Source organism: Cricetulus griseus, chromosome 6 (genome assembly GCF_003668045.3).
Source record: "Cricetulus griseus strain 17A/GY chromosome 6, alternate assembly CriGri-PICRH-1.0, whole genome shotgun sequence".
NCBI lineage: Eukaryota > Metazoa > Chordata > Mammalia > Rodentia > Cricetidae > Cricetulus > Cricetulus griseus.
In genome coordinates this window covers 150,190,684-150,206,614 of record NC_048599.1, presented here as the reverse complement: position 1 = coordinate 150,206,614, position 15,931 = coordinate 150,190,684, and the positions used below count along the sequence as shown (strand labels likewise).

The 15,931-nt window shown below is 45.7% G+C and overlaps 1 protein-coding gene across 1 annotated transcript in view; it reads right to left on the bottom strand.

The window, feature by feature from the left end:
• Olfml2a (olfactomedin like 2A) overlaps positions 1-15,697 on the bottom strand; it is a 29,972-nt gene extending 14,275 nt beyond the window's left edge. Inside the window, exons 1-3 of the mRNA XM_027423648.2 lie at positions 15,593-15,697; positions 7,329-7,592; positions 1,757-1,864 (exon numbers count right to left, since the gene is read on the bottom strand). Of these exons, the coding sequence (XP_027279449.2) occupies positions 1,757-1,864; positions 7,329-7,592; positions 15,593-15,697 (477 nt within the window). The remainder of the gene's footprint in view (positions 1-1,756; positions 1,865-7,328; positions 7,593-15,592) is intronic.
• Positions 15,698-15,931: the final 234 nt, after the last annotated feature.

Sequence of the window (15,931 nt, the reverse complement as noted above, 5' to 3'; positions counted from 1 at the left end):
ACCCTAGATGGTCACACCAACTTGGCCATCAAGACTTGAGGGACATAGATAAAACTGGGACTAGTGAACAGAGTGGAAGAAAAGTATGTCCTATAAGACTCAGTGATTAATGATTTTTATTCTCAGGAACAAATGAATGAAAATAGGTAATATATATTTATATTAATAAATGAAAAAGATGTGAGTAGACCAGGTATGGTAGCATATGCCTTGAATCCCAGTACTAGAGAGGCAGAGGCGGGTGGATCTCTCTGAGTTTGAGGCCAGCCTGGTCTACATAGGCAGTTGCAGAACATCCAAGGACACATAGTGAGACCCTCTCAAATAAATAAATAGAAATAAATAAATAAATCCCTCTCGCTTTTATTTTTTCAGTGATGACAAAATGTTACATGTTTTTACGATAGGGACAAATATATACATATATATTTGCACATTTTTTCAACACTTGGATTTTTCATTTAACTGCTTATTTTGGAAATAGCTCCATATCTTTTTTTTGTTTGTTTATTTTTTTTTTCCGAGATAGGGTTTCTCTGTGGCTTTGGAGGCTGTCCTGGAACTAGCTCTTGTAGACCAGGCTGGTCTCAAACTCACAGAGATCCGCCTGCCTCTGCCTCCCGAGTGCTGGGATTAAAGGCATGCGCCACCAACGCGCCCGCTAGCTCCATATCTTTCTACAAAGCATTCCCCACTCCTTTTCATGGATGCATAGTATGCCACTGTATGCTTAGGCCATAATTTAGTCTAAGGATGGTCTCTGAAAGTCTCCAATAGTCTGTTAATTTAAAATTATTTTTTCAGAGCTGGGTGTGGTAGTGCTTGCCTGTGATCCCAGCACTCAAACCAAATTTGCAAAAGAGACAATCGGCAGACTCAGAGCTATGGGGAACCAGCTTGCATTTCCAGACAGAATAAGAGGAAAGGTCAGTGGAGGATGGCCTCAGAGTCTGCAGTATGAGAGTATGTATAGTAATACTGTACCCAGGGAAGATTCTCATGTTAGTTTTCCAAGCTGGCCTGAGATCAGCTAGGAGGAGATGATCCACTAGGTTTCAGATAATCTAAGTCACTGTGACACCACCCCACCCCCACCCCCTGCCCATCCCAGTTTGGGATTTAGTCTTTCCTCCCATGGCACAGGATGCCCAGCCACCTCCTCCCTCTGGAAAGGAAGCAGGGAAAGGAAGTCCCCACGCCTGCTCCTGCATGTCCCTAGACCCCTGGCGCTCAGCAGAGGCCGGATGCAGGAAATGGGTGGAGACCAGGCAATGCCAGGGAGAGGCAAGTCCTGAACCTTCAGCCTGGACCTCTCCAGGCTTGGCTGTTCTTGTACCCAGAGGGTAGTCCTATAGAATACATAGCCTGTCCAGTCTGCTCTGTAATGCCTTTGCTTCCATACAGGTAGTACTGGTATTATCAAACCCAGGAAGGTTTTATCAGTTCTACTACGTTGTACCAATCCAGAGGCACCACTGACATGGTACTTCTCTGTGAATGGTACCCCAGAGTTGTGCAGTGTGGACCCTGATGTTGGCAGCACCCTATCAACACTCATTTCATACTACCAAAGAGTACCTAGTTTCTTCATCCAGGCTTTACGCTATCTTGGATCCTTGAAACCCCCAGACCTCTACACCTCTTCCCTTTCGAACTCCCTGCTGGAGTTCTGCTTTCTGTGGCCCCCAGTGTGAAACAGAATGTCCCAGGCCCCTTTGGATACAGCCCTGGGCCACTGGCCCTGTCCTGCCCTTACCTCCTCCAGTGTGTTCATCTGGGAGGCCACCTTGTGGATGTAGGCGTGTACTTTCATCAGATCCACGCTGTACAGGGCACCCTCAAGGAGATCCACCATAGACTGCAACTGAAGGTGAGGGGTGGAGGAGGGAGACAGATGGTAAAGCAACGATATAAACATATAGGCCAGAGGGCACAAAAGGAGCTCCAATGCCTCAAGAAGCCCAGAATCCTAGAGTCTCACAGTGGCTTGGGCTCTAGCCTGCTCATAATCACAGGACAAGGAACAGGTAAGATTTTATTAATGCATTTTACAAATAAGCATATTTGTTTTTTCAGTTTTGAAGTTCTGGGGATATATATGAAGGCCTTCTACATACTTGTCAAATACTCCACCACTGGATCACATCCCAGCAAGTGGGGGATATATGTGGGTGATATATATCTCCGGTTTCTATGTGATGGGACCATTCAAGTTCCTCTCTGATAAAGTATTTCAAAATAGACTATTAACTGTTATCACCCACAGTCACCCTTCTGTGTGATGAAACAAGAGAGCTCTTCCCCTGACCTGAACTTTGTACCTAGCAATCATTCTGTCTGTGTAAGCCTCTTTTTTGAGTGACAAAGTGGCCAAACTCCAAAGATACAGTCTGGATGTTTCCCCAGAGGCAGCCCTGAGGTATGACCAATAGTTGTAGTGTACTGAGGAGCCAAGCTGCAGCTGTCCCTTGGCTTGGGGACACATCCTTACCTGGGAGGTCTCCTTTATGAACTTTTGCTATAGTGTCTCTGGGGCATGCTTTTATAACAGACTTTTAGGAATCACAGGCCAAGAGGCCTGCTTGCTTCAATTGATTAACCTAACCCAAAGTATGAACCTTTTTACTTTTTAATTTGTTTTTACTTTGTGAGTATGGGTGTTTTGCCTGCATGCATGTCTGTTCACCACGTGGGTGATGTGGAGGATAGAAGAGGCCATTGGATCCCCTGAAATTAGAGTCACAGATGTTTGTGAGCTGCCATGTGGGTTCTGGGAATCCTTTGCAAGAGTAGCCAGTGCTCTCAACCGAGGTACCATCCCTCCTCCTACCCTAGTAGATTAGTATTGTTTGAACTGAGCATTCACTGGCAGAGCTGTCGGGAAAAGACATGTTGGGCAGAGGAGTAGCCTGCACTCAGAGCTGGGGTGAGTGAGATGGGAGCAAACTACTCATGGTACCTGTGGTAAAAGTCAGTACAGAGCAGGAGAACAGATTTTGGTTTTCTATGATGTTTTGTAGCCACTTGGCAGAGCAATTTTATTTGTGTTGACTCCCATAAGATATTATACTTAAACTTTGGCATGCCTGCTTTCTCTTCTTTCTTTCATTTATTTATGTATTTATTTGGTTTTTCGAGACAGGGTTTCTCTGTGTAGCTTTGGAGCCTATCCTGGCACTTGCTCTGAAGACCAGGCTGGCCTCGAACACACAGAGATCCGCCTGCCTCTGCCTCCTGAGTGCTGGGATTAAAGGCATGTGCCACCACCGGCTTTCTTTCCCATATTTATGATTTAATAAAGCTTGCCTGAGGATTCAGAAAAAACAAAAAGAAAAAGAAAAAAATTTAGTATTGGGGAAGGGTTTTATTTTTGTTTTTTTCAGGAGACTAAGGAATCCAGAATCCAGAATCCAGAATCGACTGGACAATTGAGACACCTGAAGAAAAGGAACAAATAATACAGAGAAATTGTTCCAAGGAAAGGAGTAAATTGGTCTATTGGTATACCATATTTCCAACAGGATAAAACTTCATAAATCTTCCCAAATGTTTGTGTTTGCTTTTCTCTACAGACATAATGCAAATTGGTCTTTTTGTAGTCCAATTAAAGATTAAAGCTGGCTTTGGAGTTAGAGTGTGGCTCTCTCTCCTTCTCTAAACCCAATCATGCCAGTTAAAGAAAAATAAAAATGTCTGTCTCATGTCAGAAAAGCCACCTGATATGGAACAGAGGAAAAACACATATTTAAGGACTATTATATTGCCGATGAAATGCCTTAAGGAAGGCACCTGTCAAAAGTCCCTATGTCAACACCATTTCATTTGTTTCCTGCCACTGTGGATGAAACTCCTTCCCAGGACAATTAAATACCCTAATACCTATTGAAAGAAAACATTGTTCTGGATGAAAGAAGAGCTTTAGAAGCTCAAATAAAAAATTTAGAAGTTGTAGACCAAAAATGATAAGGATTAGATTAGGAACCTCCCCAAAGTTAGTGTTGGGGAAGGGTTTTGTTTTTGTCTTTTCAGGAAAATAAAAACAAACATCTTGAGGAATTTAAGACATTTGGACAAATAAACTTCCAAAGATGAAGGAAGAACTACCTGGAAAAAATTACCAAGAAAAGAAATAATCTGACCTAGCCTGGTGGTGGTGGCATATGCCTTTAATTCCAGCACATGGGAGGCAGAGGCAGGCAGATCTCTGTGAGTTGGAGACCAGCCTGGTCTACAAGAGCTAGTTCCAGGACAGCCAAGGCGACACAGAGAAACCCTGTCTCAAAAAAACAAAACAAAAAAGAAGAAGAAAGAAAGAAAGAATCTGACCTAATGAGATCTCTGAAGTCTCAAAAAAGAAGATTGAATCCAAGTTGGGTGGAGGTCACACATCCCTTTAATATCACCACTCAGGAGGCAGATAGATGCATGTAGATCTCAGTGAGTTTGAAGCCCCCTGACCTACAAAAGGGAGTTTTAAAACAGCCAGGACTCTTAATATAGAGAACCCCCCTCTTTCTTGAAGAAGAGGAGGAGGAGGAAGGAAGCCCACAACAATTTCACCAGGACTATGATAACACCATTAAGCTGAACAATACCAACTAAAGATCAGCTTTGGATTACAAACTGATCAGGAAAATTTTGAGGAGGTCAGCTGAGATGATCCAGCCTCACAAACACGCTCAGAACAATTTGCAGGAGGCTGACTAGGATGATCTATCCTCACAGAATACTCTAGCTACGACTTGAGACAAGTTCTCCACTTACATAATATGCAGAGACTGGACAAAAATAAGGCAGCCTGACAGTTAACTCCAAAATTTTCTTTTAAGGTTCCCCTAAAGATGCTGTTGTCCCCAGACAGCAAGAAGTAACTTTAAGAACACAATACCCGGTTGGGTGGTGGTGGCACATGCCTTTATTCCCAGCACTTAGGAGGCAGAGGCAGGCAGATCTCTGTGAGTTGGAGGCCAGACTGGTCTACAGAGGGAGTTCCAAGACAGCCTCCAAAGCAATATAGAGAAACCCTATCTTGAAAAACCAAAACCAAAACCCAAAACCCAACGACAAAAACAAAACAAAACAAAACAAAACCCCAAATCCAACCACAACACCCACATTCCCAAGAGGTGGGGTGGGTGGTTTTTTTGTCATTCAATGGGTTATGGATATTTGTCATTGTTTAGGGAGATTGGTTACAAAATGTTGTTGCTTACGGTCAAGCAAGAAAGTTGAACAAAGGGGATTAGAGTCAAGATTTTTGTTTTTTAAAAAAAAGATACAGATATAAGATAAAAAGGTAGATTATTGAATCTACTTCTAAAAAGTATAGATATGATGAGATAAAAAGGTAGAGATTATTGGATCTACTTTTCAAAGGCAGCTACTAGTTTTAAATATTTTACATTGGATTGGACTTTTGTATATTGTATGTAAATATTGTGTATTGATACAAATTTGAGATTAATTAAAACATTGTACATGTTTCTAATCTGGTTCAAGGTATTGTACCTATACAACTCATTTGGCAATGTAATGCAAATTTCTAGTTCTTTTTTGTTCTGTTTTGTTTTTGAGACAGGGTTTCTCTGTATTGCTTTGGAGGTTGTCCTGGAACTCGCTCTGTAGACCAGACTGGTCTTGAACTCACAGAGATCCATCTGCCTCTGCCTCCCCAGTGCTGGGACTAAAGGCCCGTGTCATCACCACCTAGCGGGTTTCTACTTCTTGAAAGTTTTTTTTTTTTTTTTTTTTTTTTAAGATTTTATTTATTATGTATAGTCTTCTGCCTGCATGCCAGCAGAGGGCACCAGATCTCATTCAAGGTGGTTGTGAGCCACCATGTGGTTGCTGGGAACTGAACACTGAACTCAGGACCTCTGGAAGAACAGTCAGTTCTCTTAACCACTGAGCCATCTCTCCAGCTCCCTTGAAAGTTATTATTACCAACTATATATAAGATAATAAGGAAATGTGAGTAATCACATGTTTTCAAAAACAGAGATATAAAGACAGATTGTCAGCCGGGGTGTTCTAGTTCTCTGAAGTCAGGGTTCCTCTATCCCATACCTTACTGAATATCATACTGAATCAGTATGCTGGAACACATCAAACCAGCGGGAGAGAATGGAGATTAGCTGGGAATCATGACGTTCTTTGTCTGTGACCCAGGATGCTGCTGTCTGTGATTTCCACTGGCATCCAGGCTATGTCACCTTGCAAACTTATATAACAAGTAGGGTACCACCTCAGACCATTCATGGTTTCTGACACCAAACAGGCCAATGAGATGCATGTCTGGAAGAGACTTTAAGAGAAAGACGTACAAAGATACCAAGAAGTGGGTAGAGATATGGCTCAGCAGCTAAGACCTCTGCTATTCACCAGACATTGGTGGCGCACGCCTTTAATCCCAGCACTCGGGAGGCAGAGGCAGGCAGATCTCTGTGAGTTCCAGGCCAGCCTGGTCTCCAGAGCAAGTGCCAGAATAGGCTCCAAAGCTACACAGAGAAACCCTGTCAAAAAAAAAAAAAAAAAAAAAAGACCTCTGCTATTCTTGCAGAGGACCTGGGTTCAGCTCTCAACACCTGTAACTCCAGTTCCAGGGTATTTCCAGGGTATCTGATGCCTTCTTCCGGCCTTCATGGGCAGCAGACACTTATATACATGTAGGCAAAACACTCATACATTATAAGATAAAAAGTAAAGTAATTTTATAAGTTAGGAAACAAACTTGCCCTTTATAAGATCCTTTAGAGAGAGGCAGAGGAGGAGATGATTTAAACACAAGACCTGGGTTCAAATCCCAGCCCTACCAGACCCACTAAGTGCGGGCATGGCACTACCCATATGTAATGTCAGTACTTGGTATAGAGGAGGATCAGAAATTCAAGGTCATATTGGGCTACATGGGAAGTTTGAGGCAAGCCTGGAATACACGAACCTCTATCAGTTAAAATAAACAAAAATAAGCCTGGTATGATGGCATATGCCTATAATCCCAGAAATTGGGCAGCATAGGCAGGTGGACTGCTTCAAATAGCATAGGCTGGCTATCCTGGTATATATAGTGAATTTTAGGATAATATGGATAACAGAGTATCACCTTGTCTCAAAAAGCAAGATGGAACAAACAAAACAATAAGCTGCCCCAGCATTTGTAACACAGCTAGGAAAAGGTAAATGTTTTTTTTAGGTGATACCCAGGACAGTGAGTAATTCAAGCGGCCCCACTGACTTTAGCTGGCTTCACTCAGGAAGCCTCAGTTTTCTGACCTGTATTACTGACATCATGGGAGAGCCAAGCCAATCCCCTTACTGTCTCAGCCTACCTTGAAGAGCTCAGGTGCCTGCTTCTTGAGTTTCTCCATCTTCCACTCATTCTCACAGGGGTTGAGTGAGGAAGGCGGAGCAGTGCAGGAGCAGCGGCAGTCAGTCCCTGAACTTAATGTCTCCACAGTGTAGAAGTCCTCTATCTGTCCACGCCCACTTCGTACCCGGCTACATGCATCCTTGCTCAGCGGTCTCATGATGCATTTGCAGCGGCAGTCAGAGCCTTCCGAGGTCATCCGTACCTGGTCCAGGTTGCTGAATATCTGCAAAGGGTGGGCAAGAGTGGTTCCATTTGGCCAGTACTGAGGGGACAGGATGTGGGGGATGGGAGGGTGTAGCAGAATCTAGCCTGCTGGTCTTTGGGTGGCACTTAGAGGTAGCAGAGAAGTAACAGGGACTAAGCAACAGTATTGCAATTATAATTCAAATGTTAATGCCCAGCTGTGGAAAAGTTCAAAAAAGAGAACTGTCAGTGGGGCATGGTGGTGCACTCTTTTAATACCAGCACAGGGGAGGCAGAGGCAGACAGAGCTCTGTGAATTCGAGACGAGTCTGTTCTACAAAGTAAGTTCTAGAACAGCCAGGGTTACACAGAGAAACCCAGTCAAAAAAAAAAAAAAGAAAGAAAGGAAGGAAGGAAGGAAGGAAGGAAGGAAGGAAGGAAGGAAGAACATAAGGCCTGGATCCTGGGTGAGAAGGCAGCAGGCAGCATACTTTCTGTTTCTGTAATCTTCCTGCTTCTGGAAAAGTGGGCTTCTGACTCAGGGGCTAGTGAAGATTCAATGAAATATAGAAAAAACAAGCCGGGCGTTGGTGGCACAGGTCTTTAATTCCAGCACTTGGGAGGCAGAGGCTGGCGGATCTCTGTGAGTTCGAAGCCAGCCTGGTCTACAGAGCGAGTTCCAGGACAGGCTCCAAAGCAATACAGAGAAACCCTGTCTTGAAAAATAAACAAAACAAAACAAAACAAAACAAAACAGAGTAGATCCAATAATCCACCCTTTTAATCCTATCATATCTATATTCTTTTTTTTTTCAAAATAAAAACCTTGAATTTAATCCCATTTGTTCAACTTTCTTCCTGACTATGACCAACAACATTGTGTAACCAATCTTTAGTTGGAGTTGTTCAGCTCCATAGTGTTGTCATAGTCCTAGTGAAATTGTTGTGGGGGCACCATCCTCCTTTTGGAGACTTCAAAGGTCACTATTAGGCATGGTCATGGTTCACAGTTAGAGATAGAGGCTCAAACCAGAATCATGTACAGGAAGGTAGATGAATCCTTTTTCTAGAATTGGTTAGTATTCTATATGACCATCAATATCATGACAAAAATTATGAGATTAGTAGCAATACAATAGTCCAAAATATTTGTTTTTCTTCTGTTCCAGTCTCAGCAAGGAATGCGGACTCAAGGCCCTCTTTTTCTAGGTGACTTCTACAGATCTGATTTCCTATGCCCTGGGTAGAGGTGCCCTTTAACAGGTTCTAACCCCATTTCTTCAATGGTACAATGGCAGAATGGAGGACTTGCAAAAACCAGCCTTCTCAAAGAGAAGATCACATGAGACAACATGACCTTAAGCCAGTGGTTTCCTTCTCCTCCCCCTCCTCCTTCAACACTCCATGACCAGATGTGGTCACTTGTTTCTGGGATATCACCAGCTCTGTGTTCTCAGATATCAACTCAGTGAGATGCAAGGCAGGTTCCTTGCATAGATACACCTGGTTTGCACATTGGGTTCCAGATGCTTAGTGTACAGCTAGTCCCAGCCCAGTCCACAAAAACTCACCCTAGGCCTACAGATGATCAGCTAATCACTGGATAAGAAAACATAAGGACACAGGTGAGCTCATGGCACCCTGGGCCTCTGCCAAGCCCCAAGGCCCTAAGAAAAGGGATTTAGATTTCCACTTCCTCTCTAGACCCTCAGATATCTGTTTGAACCCCCGGCTTCTGCCAGGGCCTGAGTGGGTGACAGCTAGAGGTGTGGGAGAAATAGATCAGGGAACATTCTTTATTTTTTGTGTGTGTTTTTTTTGTTTTCTGGGTTTTGGTTTTTGAGACAGGATTTCTCTGTGTAGCCCTGGCTATTCTGGAACTCGCTTTGTAGACCAGGCTGGCCTCAAACTCAGAGACCCACCTGCCTCTGTCTCCTGAGTGCTGGTACTAAGACATGCCTCACCACCACCCAGTGAACACAAAGACTGCTGAATGTGGCCAGGAGAAGGGTACCTTTGTGGAGAGGGCATTGATGGGAAGCAAATTAGACAGGCAAAACAAGGGTGAATCTTGCTTTACAGGAGGCCTGGGGGAGGTGGGAAGGTTACTCTGACTGGTGCTTTCAGGGGTGCAGGGTGGCAGGAGGTGAGGCTACGGACATGGCAGAGTCCAGTCTTGGAGGGTCCTAGGGTTGGCTGAGGATCTTGGCTTTCTGCTTGAATAAGAAATGTTCCCCAAGATTTTTGAGCTAAAAGCTCAGTTGCCTGCTGCTGGGCCACAGAGATGGAACCACAAAGGCTCTGAGCTCATCTTCGGCTTAATTCACTGATGGATTCATAATTGGATGGCATTTTTTGGGAGGTATGCAACCCTAGAGGGGACTTAGTTGGGGGGAAGTAGGTCACTGAGGGTGTGCCCCTGAAGAGTGGATCTCATCCTCAGCCCATCCTTCTGCCTTCCTTTTCCTCCCAACTTTCATTTTTTTCACTGCAACCTGCAACCTCCATAGCTTCAGAAGTAACACAGGAAGTCCATACAGCCTGGGCCTCACCCCCTCAAGTGTGCAATTTTTGTTTTGTCAAGACAAGGTTTCTCTCCGGGCGGTGGTGGCACACACCTTTAGTCCCAGCACCTGGGAAGCAGAGGCAGGCAGAGTTCTGTGAGTTGGAGACCAGCCTGGTCTACAAGAGCGAGTTTCAGGACAGGCTCCAAAGCCACAGAGAAACCCTGTCTTGAACCCCCCCCCCCCACACACACAAACACACAAAAAGACAAGGTTTCTCTGTGTAGCCTTGGCTGTACTGGAACTCACTTTGTAGACTAGGCTGGCCTCAAACTCACAAGAGGCCTGCCTCTGTCTCCTGAGTGCTGGGATTAAAGGTGTGCCTCCCATCCCATCCCAGCTCAATGTACTGTTTGATAGCAGGGAGACTACAGTGCAGGGCTAACCAGGCTAGCTGACACCTATGGACACAGATCCCTGCTGCTTGTCCCACCAAGAACACAGGTGGGCTGAGAGGTGGAGTGCCAGTCCCACACTCAGACAGGGCAGGAATATGCTGAGCTGTAGGCTATCTTTTTCTGTGTGGGTGCACTGGTCTACTCTTCTATTGGTAGCAACATCTACAGATGAGGAAATAGCCCCTAAGCCAGTTTGGAGAAGATGAGCCTGGGCAGTGTAGATTTCCTATTTTATTTATTTATTTTTCTGTAGCTGTGCAGGAAGGAGCCAGGGAACAGTGGGCAGAGAGGAGAGTTAGACAGGAGGCTGTGGTCCTGCTCTCTGTCCTGGTCTTTTGTGGGTGGAGTGCACTCTGGGTGCTGCAGGCTAATGTTCCCCTGCTTTTGAACAGCCAGACTCACCAGAACCCCACAAGAGAGGAACTCAAGTCCTCTCTCAGCTCTGCCAAAACTCCATGACACTGTATTACTTCCCAATCAGGGTCAAAAGCCCAGCAGGTAGGTAGGTAGGTAGGTGTGTGTGTGTGTGTGTGTGTGTGTGTGTGTGTGTGTGTGTGTGTGTGTGTGTGTGGCCAAACCACTGTGGGCTTCCCCATCTATTGAATCTAACCACACCCATCTAGCAGCTGCTTCCACATTATACTGCTACATTCCTTCCTCCTCAGATGATGTGCTATGTGCCAAACACATAGGCTCTCTCACACTACTAGGAGCTAGAAGAAGACCTCTGATCCCAGATCCAGTTGCTGGGAATGCAGCACGGTCCTTCCTCCAGTGGGGGTAAAGCTAGAGACAGCCAAGCACTATGGTGAAAAGCTATAGATAGTCTTGGCACTTATACCTCCTTCCTTCATGGTCTTGTCCCTTTGGAACTTGAGCTTCCTCTTCTGTAAAATGGGGTGGCTATCAATCCCTTCTTGTGCTTGTCATGAATCTGCAGTCAGCATATGGGGAGCACCTGCCACAGTTCTGGCCCAGATTGCTAATTTAAGCAATCTGTGCTATATATGCTGCTTCTGGAAGCCCTCCCTTGTATCACCTCCATGTTTTCCATCTCTCTTTGCCCTTACCACACCCTCTATGGTACATTAGGGAAGGTTAGAAGCTTGTCCACACAGCCTGATTCCAAAATTTTGTTTACATAGTGCTCTTCCTCTGAACACCTGTGATCACCACACCAAGACTTCTACCCAAGCAACTGAGCTGGGACCCACAGGTCTGCACAGAAGGAGGTCATAGGATCTGGGGCTACCTCCTGGGTCTGTTCCTTGGCATGAAGGCTGAAAGTTGCTTTCAAATAGGAAAGTCCCTGCCTCAGCCCCCATCTTTCCTTGAAGCTGTGCACAGCACACATCTCTGCCAAAGCTCCCAAATGTGTCAGTGGTGGTGGTTAGTGCTTAGAAGGCCTCTGGGTATTTGCAAGGAAAGCTCACAGTGAGATGGCTAGAGGGTAGGTAGCTTGAGTTGTTTTTGGAGAGAGCCAGATAAAGAGAGTAGCTGGAATAAGAGTGTGTTCTTGTAATGGCTGGGCAGGCTCATATGTGGTTGTCTTGAGGTTGGTGCTGCTTTCTTCTTCATGGCTATCCCATCTCATCTCAGGCAGTTTTCCCGAAAAGCCCTCAATTGAAGTCCACTGTCATCTGGACACCTCTTTCTGGAGGCCCCAAATTCAATCCAGGTAAGCTCTATGCAGCATCTCTTCCACCCTAAGTCTACCTTCCCTCCTGCCCATACAATGTCTCTGCACCTCCTTTGTACCCTGGACAACTTATTAGTACTGGTTTCCTGAGGGTTACCCTAAATATTTCCCACCTTTGTACCTTGCTACCAACTCCAGGACCATAGCCCAATGTCAGGATGCATTCCTTTCCGCTGGATTAATCTTTCAAAATCACTTTCTTTGATGATCTGTTACTCTCGGGCTCCACAGATCTTAGTTCCATACTGCCCCCATAAGTTCTGTGCCGCAAAGGGGACCATGTCTCAGAAGTACCTGGGGTTACACTTGAAAATGCAGATACCTCAGTGTCCCAGAGTGATTATATTATTACTATATTATTATTATTTTATTGTTTCTTTGAGAGACAGGGTTTCTCTGTGTAGCCATGGCTGTCCTGGAACTATCTCTATAGACTAGGCTGGTCTCAAACTCATAGATATCTACCTCCTGAGCATTGTGATTAAAGGTGTTCTCCACCACCACCCAGCCACAGTGTGATTCTTTAGGGTGTTCAAATCTGTTCCCTGGGGAGGGACCACTAAGCCTTGGCAGCGTTGATAGTTCATGATGCTGAATGTAAAATGCTGGGCATGGACCTTGGTCCTGGTATTCTATGTTCTCAAAGGAGTGTTTAGGCAGGTCCATTTCTTACAGAGAGATGGTCAGGTGTGGCTTGGCCTGACACTGTACCAGAAAGATGACTCCATTACCCTGTCATTCTGCTTGTTCAGCTCAGGGGCCTGCTTCCAATTACTCCACATACAGAAACTCCAGGAATCAATGTGGAACAACACCTAAGCCCTTGGGACTGGCCTGCCTGGAACATCTGACCTGGCCCAGGAAACTATGGCCTGCTGGGCTCACTGTGGTCTGGTCCCTTGCTCTAGCTCCCACAGGCATCAGTCTTCTCTCTTTGCTCAAGTCCCTTTCCACCCCTGCATGTAAGTAGAGTGAGGTCCCAGTGGCTCTTTGTCTGCTGCCATGCCTGGGTGTCATGGGGCACTACCTGCCTGTCCACCCCAACTTCAAAGCTGGGCAGCCATGCAGAAATAGCAAGGCAGTTGAGTTTCCCCTCTCACTTCAGTCCAGACAAAGCACTTCCTTAGATGGAAAACTCCAAATCCTGTTTAGGAAAGCCTCATTATAAACATCAATTTAAAATGCAAGGAAACCAACAGAGTACCAGGGTGAGTATAATGGGCAGGAGCCTGCCAGAAAGAGAAAGCCTGTAGAGGAGCAAACATAAAGCTCTAGAATCCTCAATTCACTTCGAGTACAAAGGTGGTCCTCTAAGCCCCCCATCTTACCCTAACAAAAACAGGCCAGGTTTGGAGGGGAAGAAGTTGGGTTATTACTGTGGAGAGAGAGGGTGATAATGAAAACAGCTCTGCAGAGCCAGCAGGAGTCTGGCTGAGCAGGAATGCATAGTAAATTCACCCATCACCTGATTTTTATTTTTCTCAGCTGGCTCAAGTGGAGAAGGGATGGGAAGTGTCTAGGGGAGGGTTATGCTGGGTCCCCAGCTGCTTTATCCTTCCTACTCCACCAGCTCCAGCTTGTCTTGGACCAAGTAAATATGCCCCCTTCCCAACCTAGCAAGTGTTTGGCTGACTCACTATATAAACAGGGTGTTGGGTTTTCTTTGTCTTGGCTTTGTTTTGGATGTAAGCCCTCCTCCTCTATAGCCCTTTGCAAAGCTCACAGATGCTCAAGTCCAAAAGTCCTTCCCAGCCACAGAGGACAGACAGTCAGGGGGTGAGAGAGTGTTGAGCAGGTCATCTGGGATTTTGTTCACTAAGCCAGAGGGGACTGAGGCCCAGAGACACGCAGTCATATTTCCAAGTTTGCACAGGAAAAGAATAGTTTTTATGATAGGGGATGTCCTGTATGTATGTTTCTCTTATTGGCTGATGAATAAAACACTGATTGGACAGTAGCTAGGCAGGAAGTATAGGAGAGTTCTGGGGAAGAGGAAAGAGAGACAGAAGCCGAGAGGGAGATGCCATATATATCTTGAGGGAGCAAGAGGCCTGGGCATTCTCCGGTTAAGATAAGAACACATAGAAATACTTAGATTAATAAAAATGGGTTAATAATTAAGAGAGAGCTAGCCAATAAGAAGCCTGAGCCATCAGCTACACAGTTTATAATTAATATCAGCTACACAGTTTATAATTAATCCAGGGTCACTGTGTTTATTTGGGACTAAATGCCTTTGGGACTAGGCGGAAAAGAAACTCAGACTACACTTTTACCCTTTGCCTGCTTACAGGCAGGCTCAGATTCTACTAGGAAAAAAAATGGAGTGATATCAAAAGAAGTCACTGAAGCCCTTATTCTCTGTGAGCATTTCCCTCTAGGCTAGTGACCCCCTAACCAAAAAATCATTTCATTGCTACTTCATAACTATTATGAATTGTAAATGTATGAAATGGTCATTCAACCTCACAATGTTCAAGATCCACAGGCTGCCTGGTGGCGCATGCCTTTAATCCCTCGAGAGGCAGAGGCAAGCAGATCTCTGTGAGTTCAAGGCCAGCCTGATCTACAGATCTTGTTCCAGGACAGGGTCCAAAACAATACAGAGAAACCCTGTCTCGGAAAACCAAAATAAATAAATAAATAAAAATAAAATAAAATAAAAATCAATTCCCATAGGTTGAAAAATGCTGCTCTAGGCTCATCTTCATCAGGTCATTTCTAGATTACCCTTATGGGGCTCTTGGTCTGTCTCAGATACTTGTTCCCTCTATGTTCTGGATCTAATACCTGGTTTTGGGATTCTTGAGGTAGCATAGTGTCATCTATTGGGCACCTACTAGGTATGGTCCTAAACATTCTGCATAATCTCATTGCATCTAGAAACCACGTATAGTAGGGAATGGCAGAGGCCAGTGGATCTCTGTGAGTTCGAGGCCCGCCTGGTCTACAAGAGCTAGTTCCAGGACAGCCTCCAAAGCCACAGAGAGACCCTGTCTCGAAAGACAAAACAACAAAAAACAATACAAACAAACCCCAAAGCCCCCCAAAACTCAACCAGTTCCCTGCCCACCCGAGACCACCTGCTTGATCCTGTGTTTGAGGCCTGATCTCTGAGCATAACAGCAAGGTCCAAGTGCCCTTCCTCAGGCTCTAGGACCCAAGCGCCCTATTACTACCAGCGCTTTTTCTCGCACGTGTTCCTTCCTCAAGGCTTTTGATTCCAGCAGAGTCCAGACTGAGCCCCAAGTCTGATCTGCCTTTCCTAGTCCCCATCTCCCGGCTGAAGGCACCTTCCTTGGCGTGCACCCTTAGCCATAGCGCCCCCTCACTCGGGCTACCGCCGAGCTGCGCCAAGTTCCAGGCAGTGCGCACATACCTTACTGTCGGGCTGCACAGGACCGGCACGAAGCAAGAACAGCAGCAGCAGCAGCAGCAGCAGCTTCAGCTGGGGGCACCAAGGCAGGAGGGTTGCCGCTGCCATGGTTCGACGAACACAGATGTCTCCGCGAGCACGCTGGGGAGCACCGGCAGCACAGCGAGCTTGACGCTGCAGCCCGGCTCTGCTGCTGGGGAGCCCCCAGCCCGTTGCCCCTGCAGCGCCGCTGGGGGCGGAGCTAGGATGGAGGGGGTGCCCGTCCCTCCCCTCCACGCCCATTCCCTGCGGTTCTGTGGCTTTGCGAAGTGCCTCTGAGAGAGGAGAGAGAGAGAGGAGAGA